This window comes from Rhododendron vialii, chromosome 3a (assembly GCF_030253575.1).
Source record: "Rhododendron vialii isolate Sample 1 chromosome 3a, ASM3025357v1".
Lineage (NCBI taxonomy): Eukaryota > Viridiplantae > Streptophyta > Magnoliopsida > Ericales > Ericaceae > Rhododendron > Rhododendron vialii.
The window spans coordinates 29,739,164-29,761,966 of NC_080559.1; the positions used below are offsets into that span (position 1 = coordinate 29,739,164).

General features: G+C 38.5%; 4 protein-coding genes across 4 annotated transcripts in view; 2 read left to right on the plus strand and 2 right to left on the minus strand.

Moving 5' to 3' along the window:
- Nucleotides 1-12,692, minus strand: part of LOC131319776 (uncharacterized) — a 45,297-nt gene extending 32,605 nt beyond the window's left edge. Inside the window, exon 1 of the mRNA XM_058350169.1 lies at nt 12,491-12,692. Within this exon, the coding sequence (XP_058206152.1) occupies nt 12,491-12,662 (172 nt within the window). The 5' untranslated portion in view covers nt 12,663-12,692. The remainder of the gene's footprint in view (nt 1-12,490) is intronic.
- A 1,160-nt stretch (nt 12,693-13,852) lies between these two features.
- On the plus strand, nt 13,853-14,603 carry LOC131321326 (RING-H2 finger protein ATL22). Its single transcript, XM_058352321.1, has one exon. It carries the CDS (start codon nt 13,908-13,910, stop codon nt 14,601-14,603), a length of 696 nt encoding a protein of 231 aa, XP_058208304.1. The 5' UTR covers nt 13,853-13,907.
- A 193-nt stretch (nt 14,604-14,796) lies between these two features.
- LOC131319763 (rust resistance kinase Lr10-like) lies at nt 14,797-16,412 on the plus strand. Its single transcript, XM_058350160.1, has one exon. The coding sequence runs from the start codon at nt 15,202-15,204 to the stop codon at nt 16,312-16,314; it is 1,113 nt and encodes a 370-aa protein (XP_058206143.1). The 5' UTR covers nt 14,797-15,201; the 3' UTR covers nt 16,315-16,412.
- A 2,959-nt stretch (nt 16,413-19,371) lies between these two features.
- On the minus strand, nt 19,372-20,623 carry LOC131319775 (rust resistance kinase Lr10-like). Its single transcript, XM_058350167.1, has one exon. It carries the CDS (start codon nt 20,595-20,597, stop codon nt 19,635-19,637), a length of 963 nt encoding a protein of 320 aa, XP_058206150.1. The 5' UTR covers nt 20,598-20,623; the 3' UTR covers nt 19,372-19,634.
- Between the last annotated feature and the right edge of the window lie 2,180 nt (nt 20,624-22,803).

Here is a 22,803-nt window from a genome sequence, read left to right on the forward strand (position 1 = left end):
TTCTTTGCATCAGGCTTTGATCTTTCTGAAGTAGGAAGAAGCAGCAGGAATGGAGGTCTTTTGGGCGGACCGACATCCATTCAAAGCAGAGACCAACAATATCGAAGCGGATCTCTACAACGAACATTTGTAGCCAACAAGGATAGAGGACTCAGAAGTCAGATCTAATCAAGTTGAGGTAACTGAGAGTCAATTCCTCACATACATTAAGGAAGGATTCCAGGAGTTGAACAAAGATTTCACCGGGCCTAACATTATATCAAAGCCTGTCAAAGTGGACCAACAAGTTTTTAATGTTTAGAGATCTATTAAGTACAGGAAGTGAAGAGTTGGCTACCGTTAAAGCCACTTTTAAGAGGTTGTTTTCTTTTCTTGTTGACAGGAAGTTGCAGGCAGATGAGCCTATTTCTTGTAATTGGGCTGAGTGTGTTTTTGATGATAACCCACTAAACATGAAAGAATTAGGTTTAACAGACTTGAAACCAGCACCGGTTAAGCTAGATGATGGGGCCCAGGTTAAGGATCCCACGGAAGAGGTAAACCTAAGAACTCCAAAAGATCCTAAGATCACATATGTAAACGCTACTTTGCCTGATGAAATAAAGGAAAAGTTTAAGTATTTGTTGCGTAAATTTAAAGATTGTTTTGCTTGGAGTTATGATGAAATGTCAGGTTTAGATAGATCTTTAGTCAAGCACAAAATACCTATAAAAGAGAATTATGTACCTTTCAAACAGGCACCCAGGAGAATGAAAGATGACGTTCTTCCTCAAGTCAAAAAAGAAATGGAACGTTTATTCGAAGCAAAGTTCATTCAACCAGTCAAATATGCTGAATGGGTTTCAAATGTGGTCCCAGTATTAAAAAAGAATGGGAAAGTTAGAGTTTGCGTTGATTTCAGATATCTCAATACAGCATCACCAAAGAATGAACATCCAATGCCTGTTGCTGACTTGCTAGTCGATGCAACGGTAGGGTACCAAATGCTGTCCTTCATGGACGGTAATGCTGGTTATAATCAGGTGTATATAGCAGAAGAAGATACACATAAAACAACATTTAGATGTCCTGGATACATAGGAACGTTCGAATGGGTGGTTATGGCTTTCGGATTAAAAAACGCAGGAGCGACCTATCAAAGAGTTATGAATTTGATTTTTCATGATTTTCTACATAAATTTTTGGAAGTTTATATAGATGACGTTGTTGTGAAGTCAAATTCCATTGATGAGCACTTACATCATCTTGAACAGACTCTAGAAAGGATGAGGCGTTACAATTTAAAAATGAATCCCTTAAAATGTGCGTTTGGTGTTACATCAGGAAACTTTTTGGGATTCTTGGTGCATCAAAAAGGGATCGAGGTTGATAAAACTAAAGCTGATGCTATTTTGAAAGCACAAGCCCTAACCAATAAAGAAGAGCTCCAATAGTTCTTGGAAAAGATTAATTTCCTTCGAAGATTTATTGCCAATCTATCTGGAAAAACAATGGCATTCTCCCCGTTGTTGAAATCGAAGTCAGAAAAGGATTTTAAATGGGAACAAGAGCATCAGAAAGCTTTTGATATTTTAAAACAATCATTGGTGACGCCTCCTGTTCTGATGCCTCCAATAAATGAAAGCCATTGAAGCTATATATATCAGCGACACACCATTCAATTGCAAGTCTGTTAGCTCAGGATAATGAACAAGGCCGAGAGCAATCAATTTACTACCTAAGCAGAAGGTTAAATGATTATGAGGGTAGATATTCATGTGTTGAAAAGATTTGTATGGCATTATATTTTTCAGCAATTAAATTGAGGCATTACCTTTTGCCAGCTAGGGTAAAAATCATTTCCCAAACAGATATAATAAAGTACATCTTGTCTAGGCCCATTTTGAGGGGAAGACAAGGGAAATGGATATTAGCCTTAATCGAGTATGACTTTGAATACGGGCCTCAAAAGGTAGTGAAAGGACAAGCATTGGCCGATTTCCTATCTGAGCATCCAAATCTACCTTTGGAAGAAGATACATTCGAGGTGCATTTGGTGGAGTTTAAACCTTGGCAATTATCTTTTGATGGTTCAAAAATAGACAATGGAGTTGGGGCAGGAGTTGTCTTGACATCTCCAAAAGGAGAAATATTCCAGTTCTCTTTCCAACTCGACGAGAATAGGGTTCTAACAAATAATCAAGCAGAATACGAGGCCTTAATCATAGGTTTGGAAATAGCAAAAGACTTGAATATACGATATTTGAAAGTCTCTGGGGATTCACAGTTGATCATTCGACAAGTTACAGGGCATTTTAAGTGCTATCACCCCTTATTGAATTTGCAGCTTGAAAAAGTTCAACGTCTTGCTCAAAACTTTGATGAGATACGTTTTCAGCATATTTTGAGACTTCAAAATAGTGAAGCCAATCAAATGGCTCAAGCAGCCTCAGGAGTTGAAATTCCTGAAGGGGACACTGGAGAAAATAATCAGAATTCAAAAAAGGTTTTTACCCTTCTCAATGGAGAGGGAGAAGAATCGATTGGATGTATTGGTAATTGATGTTTCTGATGATTGGATGGTTCCAATAAAAAATTATCTGATAAATCCCAATGAGAAAGCAGAAAGGATTGTCAAATGCAGGTCCGTTAATTATGTTCTGCTAGGATAGGATTTGTATAGAAGAACTTCTGATGGCCTACTATTGTTGTGTGTCAGCAAAGACCAATCGATGAGAATCATGGGAGAGGTCCATGAAGGAATCTGTGGTGCCCATCAAGCTGGTGATAAAATGAGATGGTTAATTAAGAGACACGGATATTATTGGCCAACCATTCAAGCTGATTGCATTCAGTATGCTAAAGGTTGCCAACAATGTCAAAAGCATGGACCTATCCAAAGGATACATGCTCATCAATTGCAATCGATTATTAAACCTTGGCATTTCAGAGGTTGGGCGATCGATATGATGGGAGAAATCCACCCAGCATCTTCATTACAGCACCAATTTGTTGTAGTAGCAACTGATTATTTCACAAAATGGACAGAGGCAATACCTTTAAAAGGTGTTTCACAGAAACAAGTGATTGATTTTATTGAGGAATATCTTTTATGTAGATTTGGGATTCTTGAAACCATTACTGTTGATCAGGCGTCTATATTCAATGGTAGAGAAGTTGTCCAGTATGCACAAAAGTATGGAATACAAATCTTGAATTTCACTCCGTACTATGCCCAAGCTAATGGACAAGTCAAATCGACCAATAAAATTATAAAGAACACCTTGGCAAAGGTAATCGATGATAACCCAAGAGAATGACATGATCTGTTGTCCAGAGTTTTGTGGGCATATAGAACATCACAAAGGGAGAGTACTAGGGTAACTCCGTTTGCATTAGTTTACGGGCACTCAGCAGTTTTGCCAGTCGAAATTAATGTTCAATCGTTAAGGGTGGCACGTCATTATGATCCAAACTTGCAATATGAAGAAGCAATGTATTTGGACATCGATGGATTGAAAGAAAAAAGGTTACATGTCCTAAACCAAATTCAAGTCCAAAAGAAAAGAGTGGAGCGGGCTTACAACAAAAGAGTGAAACAAAAATCTTTTGCAGTCGGAGACTTAGTTTGGAAAACGATTCTCCCAATCGATTCAAAAAAGAAGAAGGGAAGATTTGGGAAATGGTCTCCAAATTGGGAAAGTTCTTTCTGTATTGCTCAAATCTTACGAGGATGTGCATATCATTTAGAATCAATCGAAGGGTTTCTTCACGAAAGAACCATTAATGGTAAATATTTAAAGCATTATTTTCCGTCTATGTGGGAAAACATGAATTAAAACAAACATATTCATTCCATAGTCAAAAGCTGCCTATGGATATGGCAGCATTACAAGAGGCAATCCATAAACAAAAAAAAGATCCCAAGAAGGATCTAACAAAAAAAAAAAGAACCCAAAACGGGAACCTAATAAAGAAAAGATCCCTATGGGGACCAAACCACAAAAGAAAAAGATCTCAAACGAGATCTAGAGAAAAAAAAAAAAAAACACCAGGACTCCCCCACAAAAGAAGGCCTATTCTTTAGGCCATTCTTTCCGGCCATTCTTTCCACTGACCAGAGGTGCCAGCCATGGAGGACCTGATGTCAGCAGGATCGATTGGAGGAGGCTTGTAGTCGATGGTGTCCCAGTTTGCCACCACGAGTTTAATGGCAGACTCCATCTTCTCCATGCAAAGTGCCATACCCTCCACTCGATCGTGGATAGCCTGAATCTTCCGTTTACATTCATTGTGATCTTCCATGAGAGCCCATGAGAGTTCAGTGACTAACTGCTTAATGTGAACAGGAGTGATTTGGGCAGAAATAGGAGTAGAAGAGCTGTTGTTAGCCATTACGTAGAAACACAAGTGCTTGATCTTGTACTCAGTGTTGGTATTTATAGACCAAAGAAGGTCTAAAGACGTGGGTTATGGGCAGTTACCCCGAGGGAAAATTAAAAGACGTGACAACTGATAGGGTTAGTGGGCACTCAAGTGTTGTTTTCCAAGGTAAGGCGGCTAGTTTACTGCAGAACGGCATCATTTGCTGTACTTAACCGTCATTAATTACTATGCATGTTCCCTAAAAGTAAAAGGGAAACGTCGCCATGAATCATGACGTGGTGATGCCATGATTATAGGTGCCCACGATCCGGATATATAGGGATTAAAGGTTTTGATTGTGTGAATTACATTTGTAAGTAAAAGGGATACGAACCAATTATGTGGGTTTATTCCTTAATTTGAACATTCACAAAATATTGTTAAGGGATAGTCATTCCAAACAAGAAGTAAGAGAAGGGCCATTGAAGGCCTAACACTCGTTTGATTGCCATTCATAGTTTTTTGGCATGCCACCTGCTAATAGGTAATAAAACAAACAGTACTTACAATTTTGTATTGACAAAACTAGTCGATGACTGTAAAACTAACATCAGTCACCCATGAAGAAAAGAAGACTTAAAAGCCTCCCATTTAATTACAAGTTCATCACATTTAATTCTATTCCTTTGTAAGTCCTCACGTGTGGCAAAAACATGGACTGAAACTCTTTTGTCTTCTTTTGCTAAACGTTTGAAGTCCTTATCGTGTTGGTTTGCTGTTACAAGAAGATGTTCTTTCTCAGATTGCAATTGGCCCAGTCGATGTAACAATTCCCATTCTTCCTGATCAATGGCCACAAGTCTCGACTTCAAAGTCGAAGCATCAATATGCATGGTCGATTGTAGGGAGGTATTCCCGAGCAGATACATTTAGTTACCAAACACGTGATGTTTGGGAACACGTGGTAAATACAACTAGACTTATCGCCGAGCAGTTCGGTGAACAGCGATATGGACCAGTGATATGAGAAGTCATGGCTATAAATAGACTGTTCGGTTATGATACAGCCGAACAGATGTTGTAAAGAACCTAGCACGTGATACGAGTGATCAAGGGTTGAAAGCAATGCAATCGATATCCGAATAAATGGTACGTGGGACCATAGTTTGAATATAGACAGGACAGTCATCATGCTAAACAAGTGTTCGGCAATATGGACCAGTGACATGAGAAGTCAATGGTCCAGGAAGGTTGTACGGGCTCAAGGACCAGTTACATGTGAGGTAACTGGTCCAAGCCGTCTGTTCGGCTATGAGACGGCCGAACAAAGATGGAACTCCAATCGAGAGTAGGAGCAGAGAGAATACTCTGGAAGATTCCAGAATAGTCATGTCTCATATAGGGATAAAGATCCCAAGAATATAGGATCTGAGAAAGATACCCAACGAGTATGGGATGTTCGGCTCTTAAAGGAAAAGAATCCTAAAAGGACTCTTTTCCATAAACTGATAAAGGAAACGAGACTCCTTGATATCCTGGGTTTCCTATACGAGTTAGGAATCCTATGGCAATAAGGATGCTTGGACAGCAAGCATCCATAAATCTATAAATATGAGGAAAACCTAGAGGTGAGAGGTACGCAATACGTTGCATTATTATTGCTTTCCTACTGATAATTAGGGCTGAGTTTTCTAGTACGTGATACTAACAAAGGCATCGGAGGGCCTTTGCCACGAGAGGCAAAGGTGCACTCACCCCCTATCTATTTTGCAGATTAGGGTTCAGACGTCGAGCTAGGGTTCCGGTGAAGAGGCACGAATAAGCCGTTGCAATCCAGTTGATCCGAAGCGTCAATTGTTTTCATCCCCCTACAGATAACTTAACCGTCAGGGTGGAAAGGTTACCAATCAACTCCAGCTTTTGGCTTATCTCTTTTTGGTAGTACCGGAAAAGACTAATGTTATCACCCAGTGATGATGCATAGTTTTCCAAAATGATTTGTTCCCTGAGGGGAAAGACATGCCTTTGAGACAAAGATTCAACACAGGCACTGAATTCTGTAGACTTCACTGTCATCAATTCCTCAAAAGGAAGTTGTAGGAAGTCAAAGAAAACTTGAATTTCTTTTTGAGTTTCTTCACTAAATTGGAGGAAAAAGAAGGAACTACTGGATTCTGAGACCTCAGTTAGAGATCAAAAGGCTTGAGAAGTCGACTCTATTTCTTCCATCAGATGGTCTAATGAATCACTTGAAGACTTAACCTGAGCCGAATCTTCCATGCTTATAGGATTTGTTGCAACTTTGTTCACTGAACGAGGGGATGTATTTAAAGCAAGAGCCTTTGGAATACTTACAGGGTTAGGATTATTCACATCTGCTGGTGATATGACTTGATTACCAGAAGGATAACCAGAAGGACTAGAGGCTACATCCTCTGCACCTTGACCACTTCTTTTGTTAGGACTGGCTTTGGCAATGTGGACAGGACCCTCTGATGGTCCTTTCTTTTCCAACTCTTTTTCGTTTGGTGCTGGTGGAACCTCTAAATTAGGCACATCCGTCATCCGAGGGGAAGCCAAATCCTCCCTATTGTTACCCTACTGATTCAAATCAATCTTGTGGGTTTACTGAGAAGTTGGGTCAATAGTGGTTTTCCTCCATGGTTCAGCATTGGTTGAATCTGATTCAAGTTGGTTTGTTGTGCCAATGCATGGTTGGGTGGTATGTACACCAAGTTCAGTATCAACTGGCATCAAAACCGTGCCCTCACCAATTTGCAGAAAAGAACTGTCATCCTGCAGCAAAGGATTTTCTTGATGTACTAGTTTTTCCTGCAATTCTGGTAACCAATCAGATTGATCCAAAGGATCTGATACCGCTGTATCGAAAGACTCGAATTGATCAATCGCCAATTCAGTGTCAACCGTCTCTCCTACTGAAAAGGAAGACTTCTGAATTTGTGAGGATTTCGAAGAATTTTCATCCTCCTCCATTTCTTCAAAGGCATTCACAATTTTTCTTCCTTTACCTTTCTGTAAAAAAAAAAAAGAAAGAAAAGATGAGAAAGGGTTACGAAGAGTATGAATCAGTAAGGAAAAGAAGAAGGTGAAAGTGTACCCTTGGAGTCAATCCTTTATCACTCAAATTTTGTTTCTTGGTGTGTTTTCTTGTCGATTGCTTCATGGGGGTAGAGACTTCGTCAACCTATCTTTTGGATCTATCAATGGAAAGGCTTTTAGAAACTTTCTGGCTCAGAACACCTGACTTGATTCTGAGAGTCTGCGTTCTTGGCCCAGTTTCAGAGTCCTTGATTGATTCTGCTTTCCTTTTCCTAGTATTCCCACTTGGTACAGATGATATGGGAATGACTGCTCCTGCATGAGGCACAACGGCCTTGGAAGGTTCATCAGGCAGTCGAGCTGTTACCTCTACTAAGGAAACAATGTTAGTAGAAGAATAACTAATTGAATTAAAATCCAATGAATGGTTTTGCTTACCAGCCTTGTCCTGAAGATACTTGTATTCTGGGTCAAGCCTGTACAGGCAATCCGAAAGTGGAGCACTGAAATAAAGGGCTTTCATAGTCGACCACCATTCATCAAAAGCAAGCGAGGTCCCACCATTGGTCTTGAAATCAATAAACTTAAAGGCTTTCACACGATGGTGAAAATTGCTAACCATCTAGGATATCATTTGCGAGTCCTTAGCCTTAATCGTTGGCTTGCTTGAAGCCATCTCAGCAATTTCTGGATGAACGAAAGGCATGGGAATGCCTTGTGAAAGGCCAAACTGTCGGGCAAATTGACAAGGAGAATAATTTTCAAAACTACAATTTCCAAAAGGAGTGTTATTCAGGGCAAAACCGACTGGGATAAGCCTTGGAAGGAGGATGCTGGCCCAGAATAACCGCTTGGAATGAGTCATTTTCTCTACAAGTTGAGGAGAGGCTGATGGAATACCCTCAAAACATGGCCTTAATCTTTCAGAGGCATATTCAAATTTATCGAATGGATAGTAAACAGGCCAATTCTTTCTGTTATCTTCATAGAAGAAAGTGAAATACCTTTGAAAGGATGATTCCTCTGTTTGAGTCAGAAAACCTAAGAAGTGTTCAGCATAGCTACGGCATGTTTGTAAGGTTTCATCTGATTGAAGAGGATTATTTAGCTTAGGTTTCAGCTGAGGAAAATATGCATACAACCAAGCTTGAAAAATCCAAAATGGACCACCACAAGAGTCTGCTATCTTCTTGTCAACAAAGGTAAACAGGCCCTTATACAGGGATCCTAGAATGAATGGAGCAAGGGCCAACCTTTTTACTTGAGCCATACAAACGGCCAAATTGAGATATTCTTTGGTAACCCTAAGCCCAGGAACTGCCATAAGAAATCTACAAATCCAAAATAGATCAAATGCGACTTTCTCATGAAAGCAAGGTCCAGATGCTTTGGCTCTATAGTGAGTCTTTAACCATTTTGAGTAACTAACCCCAGATGATGGAACAATAAATAGAGGATCATATGGATCAGGAGAAAGTAGAGCATTTACCTCACAGCCTAAGGAAGGAAGGCTAGTCAAATGAGAGATATCCAAGACTGTTAGAGATAATAAACCATAATGCAGAACTAGGGTATTGGATGATTTGGACCAGAAACAAGCTCCAGCGGTTAGAAGTTCAGAGTTCATTTCTAATGGAAATTGTGAGAGTTCGATTGTCTCACGAATTCCCATTGTCTTCCAATCATCGAAAAGAAACTTCATCATACGCCTTACCCAATCTACCCATCCCATTTCGACGGTATAAGGCCAGGAACGAAAGCAAATGTTCTTACCCCAGCCTGACCATTCAAGCATTGGAAGCAGTAGCAGAAGTGGATCAAGTTCCACCACAGGGTAAACTTCTGGAAGGCCATTCGGAAGAGCTGACGAAAAAGCTAGACCCAATATACAGTGAGAACTGACGTTATCGTCAGGAATCAGAACTTGGGTGTTCTGATCAACTCCATTTCGGTACGAATCAGGAAATCGAAAAGAGTCCTCCGTTACTGACTCGGTAGTCGAATCTTCAACTGGATCGCTAGAAACCTTCAATTTGGATTTCGGTGCCATTCGGGAGTGAGCTGTTTCAGGGTTTTGGTGTGAGAAAAAACTCAAATGCGTGCCCTAAAATTTAAAGTACTTTGCTTTATATAGGCGGTGATTTACTAAGGGATTATTTACCCAAGTTAATCTTTAACTCAGGTAAATAGCGGGGCATTGTTTACACCATAATTTAGTAATTTAGTCTAATATGATCGGTTGGGTCAAAAATGTTACACGTGTCAGCACGTTTTAGACTAGTTAATGTAAATGCAATGTGAAGCCTATTAAGGAAAATCAAGTGGACTGATCGACGGTTAAAATTCAACTCCGGAACACGTTTCAGAGCATGAGTTACATACAGATCGTGGACAAGACAATTAATGCAGGCAGTTGAAGCAATTACAACATTGGGAACGTGTGAGATCATGGAGAAGTAACTGCCTCGTGCAGATAGTGGAGCGAGATAAGGAAGTATGGAAGTAACCACTCAATTCAAATCAAAGGAGGGAATTCCATCTGGTTTAAATTTCAAGTCGAAGACAGCCTATAAATACAAGAATAGAAGACATTTAGAACCCCCCAATCAATTGCCCAAAAGCTTCTACTTTTATCTGTACTTTACATTTCTTGCTCTAGGAGTAGCTTGTAACGTAACTGTCTGTTCGATTATGTTCTCATCGTCAATTGACTTCTACCTCGAAGAATAATAAAGTCTATTATGTTATTCTTCTTTCATCTCCATTCACTTCATGAAGTTTGCTTCCAGAGAAGTCCTGAAATACGGCAAGGAACCAAACTCCATCACCACAAACACCCACATTCCAGCACACACACACGCAACAACTCTTAGTCGATTCGTCGACTGCAAGTGAAAAAATAGACAAACAGTGACGGAGGAGTTATACAGGAAAAAGAGGTGATTAAAAGTGCATCTAAGCTTGAAGAAACGATAAATAAGTCAATTGTTTTATCAGGTAAGAGCATCCGCAGTGGAATAAGCAAAAGTGAATAATCAAAACATGCCACATCAGATTTTGATTATCCATTTAGAGGCTGCTAAAGTTAACAATGTCAAGTCTCACATTAGTTAGTTTTTGCTCATAATCAAAACCAATGGGACCATTGCTTTCTTCCCTGAGTTTTCTCCAAACTTTTCCCCTTCATTTCACGTAAATCTTTTGAAAAACTAGTTTATGTTAAAAATCGTTTTTATAAAAAAACATTTGTTCTTGAAAAAAAAAATTTATTAAATAGTTTTTGGAAGAAAATAAAAACAGTTTAAGTTAAAAACATTTGGATAAAAAAATAGTTTATGAAAAATAAATGTGTAAAAATACAGTTTTGTGTTGAAGAAACAACTTTTATAAAAATAAAATAAAATAAAAAGTTCATATAAAGACGGTTTTTTTTTTAGAAAAAGTTTCTGAAAAGAATATTAAGAATAGTTTTTTATAATTAGTTTTTGAAAATATTGTTGAGAGAGAATTTTTGTGTGTAATAATGGGAGTACATTGAGAAAATGTATGAATCACTAAATTTGGTTATTGACAAAAAGTTGCTAGTTTTGATTATTTAAAAGCCAAAATTTGATGAGTTGCTAAGAAATTGTTAAGTTTGATTATTCCAATGTGAGCACTTTTTGAGCAAATGTTGCTAACTTTAGCAACTTTTTGTTTTGCTTATTTCTGATCTAAGTACACACATTGTGAGAGGTAATGAGAAATGTGTGCAACGGGATACCAAACCACTTTAAGTATTTCTTTTCAGCAACAGATGAAAAACAATCCGGACGAGAAGTACGCAAAAATCAGAGACTGGAACTTGCAAGATACCATGATCTCAACACCCCTCACAAAATGTTTTCTCCTTTACTATTCGATCTACAACTTTTGCGTTTCACAAAAATTTCAATTAATGCAAAGAGAATTGATCTCTTGCGGTTTCAAAATGACAAAAAAAAAAAAAAAAAATCACGACAAACGGAGAACGAGTACTTGCAAAGAATTTCTGCCCACAAGCTGCCTGCATTTTTGGGATGGAAAAGATGATGTTAGTGAAAGAAAATCTTTACTCTACCAATAGTTACTAAAATAAGGTGAAAAGAAGGAGATCATTTAAAGTAAGAGCTCCTAAATTTAAAATTTTAGGGGCATCTGCTCTATTTTGGTACTCTTTATAATAGTCTAGCAAAAGGGGTCCAATCTTCAACCAAACACAACAACTTACGTAATCTCTCACATACATGTAGAGTCTACACATAGTAATGTGTGTGAAGCCCACATGTACGTGAGAGATTGTGTTTGGTGTTGTGTTTGGATTATTGTGCGAGTAGCAGTTTTTTTGAATTTTTGTTTTAGGCCCCTGAAAAGGCCGGACCGGTTGGCTCTGACCTTTTCAACGAACTAAAGAGAACTGATTGTAAGAAGTAAGGGATCAGAGGATCTCACTCACTTAGAAAAGAAGGCTGGAACAAGCAAGAATCGCCACAAACGGCAGTGACATTCACAGAATTCCCGAAGCAGGAAGCCCTATTCCTGCATTTTGTACAGGACATTCGAAGAATATTCCACGAAGCCTCAAACCCATACCACAACTCCCTATTCAAATCCAGCAACGACAAATTCGAACCCCTTTCTCTGATCAACTGCGACGAAGAAAGGTAAAAAACCTCCAAAAGGCATGAATCGGGAACATCCCAAACACTAACATCTCCCACCACAACATACGAATAATACCCATTTCCCGAATTGTCTCCGGTGTTAGTGCAACCAGTCCTGTTTATGTAAATAGGAGAGTGGACTGGGTTTTCACAACTTAGGAACACGACCTGGCTCTCTATCAGCAGCAAGTAGGGAAAAACGTGCTCAGAGAAGTAAGGCAGAAAGGTTAAGGAGGAGAGTGGGAAAGAGGAGCAAGTATCGTTGGCTTGGATTCCTACGTCAACGAGACGAATTGAGTAGTCGGTGTAATTGATTGATTGGACGTAGTATTTTCCGGAGGGTAGGTTAAGGACTGTGCGATTGCTTTCGTTACAGAGAAGAGTGTATTCGTTGTCGTTGCAGGTGTTGGATGGGTCGCCTTTTAATTGGAAAGGGAAGGTGATGTTGTGGACGTCTCCACAGGAATTGATAAATTCCTGGTTTTCATTTCCGTGGCAGGTTACTGGAAACAGGACAAGAAGAAAAGGAAGAAGAAGGCGTTTTCTTCCCGCCCCGGCGAAGTTTTTGATAAGCATAGAAAGACGGAGGGAGATTGCGAGGAGAGATTAGAAAAGAAAAATACCGGACTGGAGTACTACTTTGAGAAAATCCCTTTACGGCTATTCCGTAAAAAAGAAGTTACATAGTTCAATCGCGACTGTCCAAAGTTTTTTTGAACGATTCGAATTGAAAATTAATTATAACCGGTAATAATTGATTATGATTATCTTTTTTTTGAAAAAGTTTCATTAGAATCTGGATCGTTCAAAACCGAAATGGACTCTTGAGATTAAACAACTCCGTGAAAAAGGCACTCTCGTACTACTTCTACTTTCTACAGACATCTGCGATGCGCCGATCAAACGTCTGGTTATTAGAAAAAAAAATTTGTTTATGCGGACTATCCAAATTACTCCATTGTCTCATTTTTTTAGTTTTTTAGTCCCTTGTTTCATTTTACGATAGTAAATTGATTATATATTTCAATTGGTAACATTTTATGCGGAGTAATATAGATCTTGTTTGATAGCTATCGATCAATACTATAGATATAATCACTTAAAAAAAACTTACGTTGAACCACATTTTGGTTTTAAAAGTTTGAACAATTGATATCTTCTTGTTGTCATAAAAAAAAATGGATATCAGTTAATATTTTATGTGGATGATCATATGAGAATTGAGAAGGTTACGAAATCAAAGGATGGGGTTTGGCTCATGAGGGGAAGTTGAATATGATTGTCGATCGGCTTGAGTTAAAGTTGTATGTATATGTAATTGAAAAACGTCACAGCCGGATATTTCGTGACAAATACTAGATAACTTAAGTCGGTCAAAGTATTTATTCTTAAAAATATATTAGTTGGTGCCATCAATCAAATACGTATCTTACGCATGTAGTTGATTTTTTTTTATGAAGTCACTCAAAAAAATCAACTACGTACATAAGGTACTCTCATAGGTGCTTTAGGCGAAAATAGAACTAGATTAGTTCCTGTGTGTTATTATTTGAATTCCTTAAATTGATTACCACTTAAAATGATATCAGTCCTTTTATGTGCCTGATCGTATGACAAGAGTATCAATTACACTATAGGCGTTAACCTGGCCTTGAGGGAACAGTGAATATGATCGTCGCCTTGAGTCCTCAGATTTTTATTACATAGCGAAACGGGGTGGGGCTCAATTTAGAACAATTAAAATCAACATTGCCCGGGTCTGAAATTCTATGTGACATAATTCAGCAAAACCGAAATTGAGTGAAAGAAAACCAAACAAACATGTCCATCTTCTTCTTTGTTCTCTTCTTTCTCCTACACCTATCCACGGCCCAAGACGATTGCGCTCCAAAAACATGCTCCAAACACGGTCCAACGATCCGCTTCCCTTTCCGCATCAAGGACAGCCAACCACCTCACTGCGGCTATCCCGGGTTCGACCTCTCTTGCTCTCCAACCATCTCCGCCACTCTCCTGAACCTCCCCAATTCCGTCCAAGTTCTAGTCACCCGTATCGACTACGAATCCCAATCGATTCGCATCAAAGACCCAAATAAATGCCTCCCGCAACAGCTTCAAAAGCTCAGTCTGTCCACCACCCCCTTTCAATTTGCAGATTCCGAGTACAACTTTAGTTTATTCAGTTGCCCTTCAACGAGACCAGTTGAGTCTTTTGAAGGACCGTGGTGGTCGACTCGGGCCGCTTGCCTCAGTGGCGATGGCCATGAAGTTTACGTCAAGTCTAGTGGCATGAGTATCTATTTTCCACCCCGGCTGATATCTTGCAGAAAGATGTATAATGTTTGGTCGGTTCCCTATGAGGTTTTTGATCAAACAGCTGATCTGCAGTTGACTTGGCCCCAACGGGTTTGTGGGAAATGTGAGGCTGAAGGAATGTTTTGTGGGTTTATGAGTAACAGCACCAGTGATGAATTTGAATGCTTCAATCCACCTAGAAAAGGTACCCTTTTTCTCTAGTTTCCCTTTTCTTTTCTTTTCTTTTTTTGCAATTTTATTTAGACGTTGCATTTATATCTTCAATCAAGAAAGTTAAAAGAAATTTTGCATACCCACAATAGAACTTGAAAACTTCATGAGAAGAAAGTAATTTCAGTTCTGTGAAGTTACCAAACGCTACACATGAAGCATATATATATGTGAGACGAGAAAGGCATATATACTCGAAGGACCCGGTTTGTTTAAATGGATATGAGCATCGTACTGGACTTTATATCCGATGACCAAATATCCAGTGTTTGGGTAAAATATTTGCGACGCGAATTAAACATGCCTCACATATATAATATCACGACGTTGGGCTGTATAAAACCATGGGCAATGTGATACTCTTAATATGACTATTATTAGTTCGGTGGAATTATACATCCTTCACTATCTGTCCTGTTAAACAAATGGACCCAAATAGTAGTTAGGCTAAAGATTTGAACACCATTTTTAGCACATAGAGAAAAAATATGACGAGTCTTTTCTATCTTTCACTGGTGAATTGAAAAGGCCGCTAGTTATTACAAGTGTGACTTTAGGCTCATTTTGGCTTCTTGCAATCCTCATTGCAATGTATTGGTTCCATAGACAAAAGAAAATAAAGAGAGAGGATCATCTAAAGATTGAGAGGTTCTTGGAGGATTATAAAGCTTTGAAGCCAGCAAGATACTCTTATGCCGATATCAAGAAAATTACAAATCAATTTAAGGACAAAGTAGGCCAAGGAGGATATGGAACAGTTTATAGGGGACAACTTTCCAATGATGTTCACGTCGCTGTTAAGATACTCAATAATACTAAGGGAAATGGCGAAGAGTTCATTAACGAAGTGGGAATAATTGGTACAATCCACCACATCAATGTGGTTCACTTAGTTGGATATTGTGCTGATGGATTTAGAAGAGCTCTTATATACGAGTTCTTACCAAATGATTCCCTAGAAAAGTTTACAATATCTGATCGCGACAAGCATTTACTTGGTTGGAAAAAGCTTCTAGAAATTGCTATGGGTATAGCTAAAGGTATTGAGTATCTTCACCAAGGGTGTGATCAACAAATCCTTCATTTCGACATTAAACCACATAACATTTTGTTTGACGAGAACTTGAATCCGAAGATAACGGATTTTGGTCTAGCAAAGTTGTGTTCAAAGGAACAAAGTGTTGTATCCATGACTACTGCTCGCGGTACCATTGGCTATATTGCACCGGAAGTGTTCTCAAGGAACTTTGGGAATGTATCATGCAAATCAGATATTTATAGTTTCGGAATGTTGTTGCTTGAAATGGTAGGAGGGAAGAAGAATTTTGATGTTATGGTCAATAGCACCAACCAAATTTACTTTCCTGAATGGATTTACAATCGTTTGGATAGTGGAGAAGAGCTAAGAATCCGTATTCAAGATGAAGGAGATGCCAAGATTGCAAAGAAGTTAGCAATTGTGGGACTTTGGTGCATTCAATGGTATCCAGTTGATAGGCCTTCAATATATGTTGTGATTCAAATGCTGGAAGGAGACGGAGACACTCTAATCAAGCCTCCCAATCCATTTGTCTCCGCAAATCCACCAAGGGTCACAGGACAAGCTAGCAGAAGGCCTCATAACAACGAGTTGGAAACTCTTGTTGAGTGTGAGCGAGAAAGATATATAGTCTCTATCTGTTGTATCGTTGAGCCTAAGTAGAAATCTCCCTATCATCAATTGACATGTGACAAAATTTTGACCTACCAATGTATAGCCTTGGCATACAACATTTATTGCGCTTCGAGCTGGGTTATTTGCCTCAATGTATTCTGCATTAGAAGATATGATGAATTCGTAATGTTTTTACTTATTATTATCATCATGTTTTGGATAATTTGATGAGATTCTAACCCTAGCTTGTTCTCTGTGGTAGCTAAGAAAAACTTTCTACCAGAACAAAACAAATTGATAACTGCTTGGGATGAGACTTATGCACCATATTTCTTGCTAGCTCTATCCAGTTGCTGCAGCTTCCTCTCCCAGTTTCCTCTTCTTCATGGATTTTCTAATTTCAGCCACACCGTTAACCCACGGAACTACGGAAGCACACAAGTTTGATAGGTACATGTACCCTGCTGAATCATTGGGTAATCAGAGACAGCACTTGGGAGAGGCCGAAGAAGCAGCTTCTTTGGCCCTCAATCCAAAGCCCAAAAAAGAGACCCCCAATTTTGATATTCCATGTAGTAGGCATAGTTATTTAGCTGAGCGGAACACGCGAATGGCCTAATTTTTGTTTTCCCGTATTTGGTACCAAAAAAGAGAACACAAAGAGGCATAATAACCATTTCAACAGCATGTTTCCCAAGCTCAGTATTACCATGGACTCAACAAGCTCCAAGCAACGTGCCCCAAACCAAAACCTTAGCTGTGAAAGACATTGAGTCAATGAGTTGCATGGCTTCTTCGAAGAAGCCTGGTCTGCCTAAAAAATCGACCATACATGAATGGTGCCATATTCTAGTGCTTATTCTATGTTCTTTGTACATTGAGTAGAAGTGCTTTCACCCCTCATCAATCATACCCACGTAGCTAAAAGCAGATAGAATAGCGATATCAATTACTCCCTTCGTCCCTTTTTAAGTGTCTTGCTTCGTAACTCCAACTTATTAAAAAGACATCATCAATATACCTTTCACATCAACTTTTTCTTCTACTTTTCCTACTTACCCATCATCATTACAGTTTTACTCACTAACTTTTCAAAATAGAATCTACTTTTAGGGACAAAATAGACAATGCACCAACTTTTACCCACTAACTTTACAAAATAGACACTTATTAAGGGACAGCCCAAAATGGAATACTGAACTCTAAATAAGGGACGGAGGGAGTATATCATTTGGCTTTATGCCTGCATCCAGCATTTCTTGGAACATTTCCAGTGCTCTTTTTGCAAACCCATGTTACAACAGAAAGTCCATGACACCACATTCAAATGTTCCATTTCGGTAAAAACCTGCAAAGCAGCTTCCATATTTTCGCACCTCGAATGATAGAAACTAAGGTATTAGCTTAGCTATGGGCTAGTTGACCCTGCTTTTAGTAACGGAGCATGGATTTGTTCACCCTTAGCAAATGCACCTATACTAGCAGCTCCACTCGAGAGACAAGGCAATGTGAAAGCATCAAGCACGATCCCAGTGTCCTCAATTTGATTGAAGAAGTTCAAAGGCTTCATTAGAAGCAAATTATTAGTGTATCCATCAGAAAGATTTCCACATGCCTTGAAAAGGCTGGAAAAGGTGAACTGATTAGGTTAAATTTAACATTGATCATCCTGCAATAGAGCTCAATGGTTTCCTTACTATGCCTTCCACTCTGCCCACAACTTGTGAATTGTGATAATCGAAGTCCAAGAGTTACATAATTATCAATAGGGAGGAGATCAAAAAACTTTCCTTGAATTAACCATAGGCCCATCCTCTGCACATTTCGCAGACATGTCCGCCAACTACAGCCAAAATAAACATTAAAAGCCAACCGGTACTTGACCATGTGAGTACGCAATTTCTGCTCGAATGATAACCGCCCTAACTCTGCACAAGCAGAAACTAATCTAGTAAAAGTGAACTTATCTGCTATATAACAACTCGATCAACAGCTTTCTTTCGGTTACCCATCTGAGAATATCTAGTGATCATCAAAGTCCAAGTGACTGAATTTCTTCCAGGCATTTTGTCGAACACTTTCTTTTATGAATCAAAGTCACCACTTCCCCTTGCAAATATCTTCAACAATGCACATCCAACACACACATCGGACTCAAAATACTCAGTGTTCATCACAGATCCCAAAATTATATCCACAACCCAAGCATTCGATGCAGGCTCGAATCACGGCAGCGAAGTAAAACTGATTTGGTTATTTTCCAAATTCAAGCATGTTAATAAACGTAGATATAGCTTTTGATAATCGAATTCGCCCAAAAACCAACCAAACATATGCATATCTCATCTCATCTTCTATAAAATACTCAAACAAACCATCTATATCATATTCCCACTATATATATCCATCTTTTTTTATCACATCTCCCTCATATTATATTCATCCAAAACTAAGACGAGTGGCAAACAAGTTGTAAATATATGTGAACTGATCGTGGTATATTACTTTGGGGGAAAAAGATTTTGGAAGAAGATTTGAAGAATTGTTAAATTACATATAAAATATCTATCGATACACCCCTAACAGATTATCAATTATATCTACTCTCAGGTTCGCAAGCTTAATCGAGTTGAATACTGTTAGGTTTAGGATCAACTCATTTATTGAACGAGCCTGAAATGGAGGTTCATGTTTCGTTCATGTAGCTGACGAATAGAACTCGATCGAACGAGCTCTTACCAGACCAAGCCTAGAACAGCTCTCGAATGGCTCAGTTCACTTAAAGTCCTAATTAGTAATTATGACCAAGTTACCTAAAAGCTATCTTTCAAGCAAACGGTCCTAAGCATGGTAAAATTAGCTTCAAAGTATTCAAGCAGGCTAGTATTGGTACCTTTCTCGTTAATTTTTTTTTTGATAGTTGGATGTCCGAGTCAGCTTGCGCACACCTTGACTAATTCCGAGGCTTTAGAATTTGACAAATAGACATTGGTAAAAACAAAAGAAACAGAAAAAAAAAAAAAAATCTCCAGGGACAGTTGGTCTCAAATAATGTAATTTGATCATGTTTCCAAAGTTTCTCAGGTTTCTATTCAAACCAAATGATGCAAATTAACATCAAACTAATTAGTCTAATAAGAGACAAATTTTGAGCCCAATACAATAAAACAACGATACAAATCTTGAAGAGCTTAACATAGAAAATGTCAATATTCGCATTGTTTGATTCAAAACCAAAGTACAAGTTTTGCTAAGCTTACGCCTGCGAAACACCTTACATGAAACTGATAGTCTTGTCTTCCAAAACCATCAAATCCAAATCGGATGGAATCAGCAGCCTTAAATCTAGGATGTTTGGTCTTGAGAATTTAGCGTCCACTTGTGATATGAGTGATAGAATCCAAACAAGCACTTGACAAATTGGACAAACATATGTTCATTCCATTATTGTCAACCGGCATAGCTTGTGGATACAAAAAAGGCCTTGGAGGCATGTGAAGCAATTCAATATTTCCTTCAAGCATCTCAATGACTTTGTTCATGGAGGGACGATCACTAGGGTTCATTTGTATACACCACAAAGATACTAACATCATCTTCTTTACTATGTCACTCTCCTCTGTGGTCTCTCGCATTTCTAGGTTCCTTCCTTCAGCGAATTGATCATAAACCCATGAAGGGAAGAAATTTTGGCTTGAATCAGCTGATGTGTTCCAATTTCTTCTCTTTCCTGCCATTTCCATCAACAACATTCTGAAACTATAAACGTCAGATTTATAGGAAATACCCTTGATGCTTTTGTAGAACAACTCCGGAGCCATGTAGCCTAAGGTGCCTCTTGCTGCAGTCACTGTCACAATGCTATCATCTATTGGATACAATTTTGCAAGCCCAAAATCAGAAACTTTTGGAGTGAAAGTGTCATCAAGAAGAATGTTATGAAGCTTTATATCAAAATGCAGGATCTGCATATCACAACCCTTATGCAAATATCCAAGGTCACGAGCCACTCCAAGAGAAATGTTAAACATTTGCTTACAACGTAAAAACAATTTTCCTTCTTGAGAAAAGATGTACTTCTCAAGGGACCCATTAGGCATGAAGTCATACACAAGAGCACGCTTAGATCTCTCGGCACAATATCTAATTAGCTGAACAACATTGACATGATGAATCCTTCCGATGGTACCGACTTCTTTAATGAATTCTTGCCCATTAGCTTTAGGCTTGCTTAACATTTTAACTACTACTAGAGGGCCACTTTGAACCTTTCCTTTGTATACAGAGCCATAGCCTCCTTCCCCCAACTTGTCCCTAAAACCATTGGTCATCTTTCTGATCGATATCAGCGTAAGAGTACCTACGCAAGGTGATTCTGACTCGATCTGTAAGAAACCTTCTATGCTATCAAAGGTGGATAAATTTCTTCTGCTGAACTTATAGATTAAAAATCCAAACACACATGGTACACACAGAAGCCTTGCTGCAAAGAACACTCCTGTGTAATGCAGTCAAAGAAAATTAAGCAACGAAATCAAAACTTTACTATCCAGAATTATCTTATTCGCATGTAACATATTGTGCTGAAAGCCTGAAACATATATTCTTTCTTCTTCTTCTTTTGGGTGCAACGGAAGATAGAAACATGTATTCACACATGCACACAATATGTGTGTCTTTGCGCACGCGAATGTAGGTACGTATTTGTATGTCAAGTGACTCAAGTTGCATTTGGTCCTTCATGTACTCTATGCTTTTTTCAGTATATTAGAAGATGCCTTTACGATGGTTCACCAAAAGTAGGCTCATGGGAAGTATTAAGGTCTTACCTATGATGAAGACCACCAACTGCATCACATAGAGCTCAAGTAAGAAAAAAACTGCGAATAAACAGATATCAAGATTTAGCCAATTGACGAAGGAATTAGTTATGGAAATTATAAAAAAAAAAGAAGTGATGAAAATTGCATCTAAAACTAGAAGAAACGTACTACAAGTCTTGTAAATCACCCTATCAGGTAAGTGCACGCACCTTGGAAGTATTAAGGTCTTATCTAAAATTGAAGTATTGGTGATTTCTTTCCAAAAGATTCATGCATCAGAAGATAGAAAACACATTCGAGAAGGGATGGATGTAAGCGAAAACAGAGGGTGGAACATTGTATGGATGTAGTAGCTTTATTTGTTGTGTTGTTTTTCTCTTCAAAATTATCTATTGAATTTCTTACCATTCAAAAAATAAATAAAATTTACCAGTCTATGGGGGTTCACATTTCAAAAAAATTCATCCCTTTAGGAGGCTCCTTCTCTTGTCAAAAGACACCATCTTTAGAGGCTTTAGAATATCTCTTATTCTTTTTTAAGTTGAAAATCATTTCTTAGTTTGCTGCAATATCAAGCATTACAATTGGGAAATTTTCCTCTGAGAGGTAAAAGAGACAGAGAGAAGCTGACTCCTGAGATCTTGTGTCGAATTTGGCAAAAGCATTGACGTAAACATTGTTCAGCAATGAATTTAACTTGGGTAGGGCTTATCGTCCGACCTCATCTGCCCATCGATCCGTTTTTAACTCCGAAAATGTAAATTTGCAGAGGCCAACAGCCAACAAGGAAAGGAATCTCTAAAGGTGAAACACTCGACTCACCATACACAATCTTAGGGTCAGCAAATGGAAATGGTAAAAGAGAGTTTAGACCACACGATTTATGCCCATTTTGGTCATGTGGGTATCTAGAAACTGCGGCGTATTGGTGTTCCATTTTCTCCAAAAAAGAAATTTTTGAAAAAGAAGGTAATTTTAAGCTCAAATATAATGAAAATGAAAAATAATTTTTTTATTTTTTTTGTTCCGTTTAAAAATTTTCAATGAGATCTATCAAACGAGATCTATATTGGTAGGAAAATTATTTACGTAAACACATGATTTTTGAGCTTGAAATTACCTTCTTTTTCAAAAAGTTCTTTTTCTTAAAAACTGGAACACCCAATGTGGGTTTGGCTTTTCGTCCAATTGGTGAAACAAAAAGTCACTTTGGCATTTGAGAAAAATGAGAATTGCAAAATAGGCACGCATGCTTGGTTTAAGGCTTGTTCCAGTTTGTGAAACTTCTTATTTTTTACGAATGTTTGATCAAAACCCCCCCGAAGCCTCCTGCGTGAAATGACATTACTGACCTTACCCCATTTTGTCAGCAACCAACCTATGGTAAAGTGGAAAGACAATAGATAGTCATTACATCAGTTACCTTTTTAAAAAAGAACTTTTGCAGCTGAAGTGGAACGGATGTTCCTTTTTTTAACTGTTCAATACCAAAAAAAGTACTTTGCTAAAAAGAATCTAATCTGGAACTGCCTCTTACTCCTCCTGCTTCATTATTCAACACTGATGGAGACCCAAAAGGTATCAAAATTGTTCGAGCTTTTGACACACAACACTAGGGATTCGGCATGAGAGTCGTTTTGTTTCTTACTGGATATGGATTATTAAAGTTTTGATCATTGAATTTATGCGAGGGAAAAATTGCACAGAAAGGCAG

Bases quoted from the DNA above. Each gene is read 5' to 3' on its own strand.
- LOC131321326 (XM_058352321.1), top strand. From the start codon at position 13,908: ATGTCCATCTTCTTCTTTGTTCTCTTCTTTCTCCTACACCTATCCACG.
- LOC131319763 (XM_058350160.1), top strand. From the start codon at position 15,202: ATGTATTGGTTCCATAGACAAAAGAAAATAAAGAGAGAGGATCATCTA.
- LOC131319775 (XM_058350167.1), bottom strand. From the start codon at position 20,597: ATGACCAATGGTTTTAGGGACAAGTTGGGGGAAGGAGGCTATGGCTCT.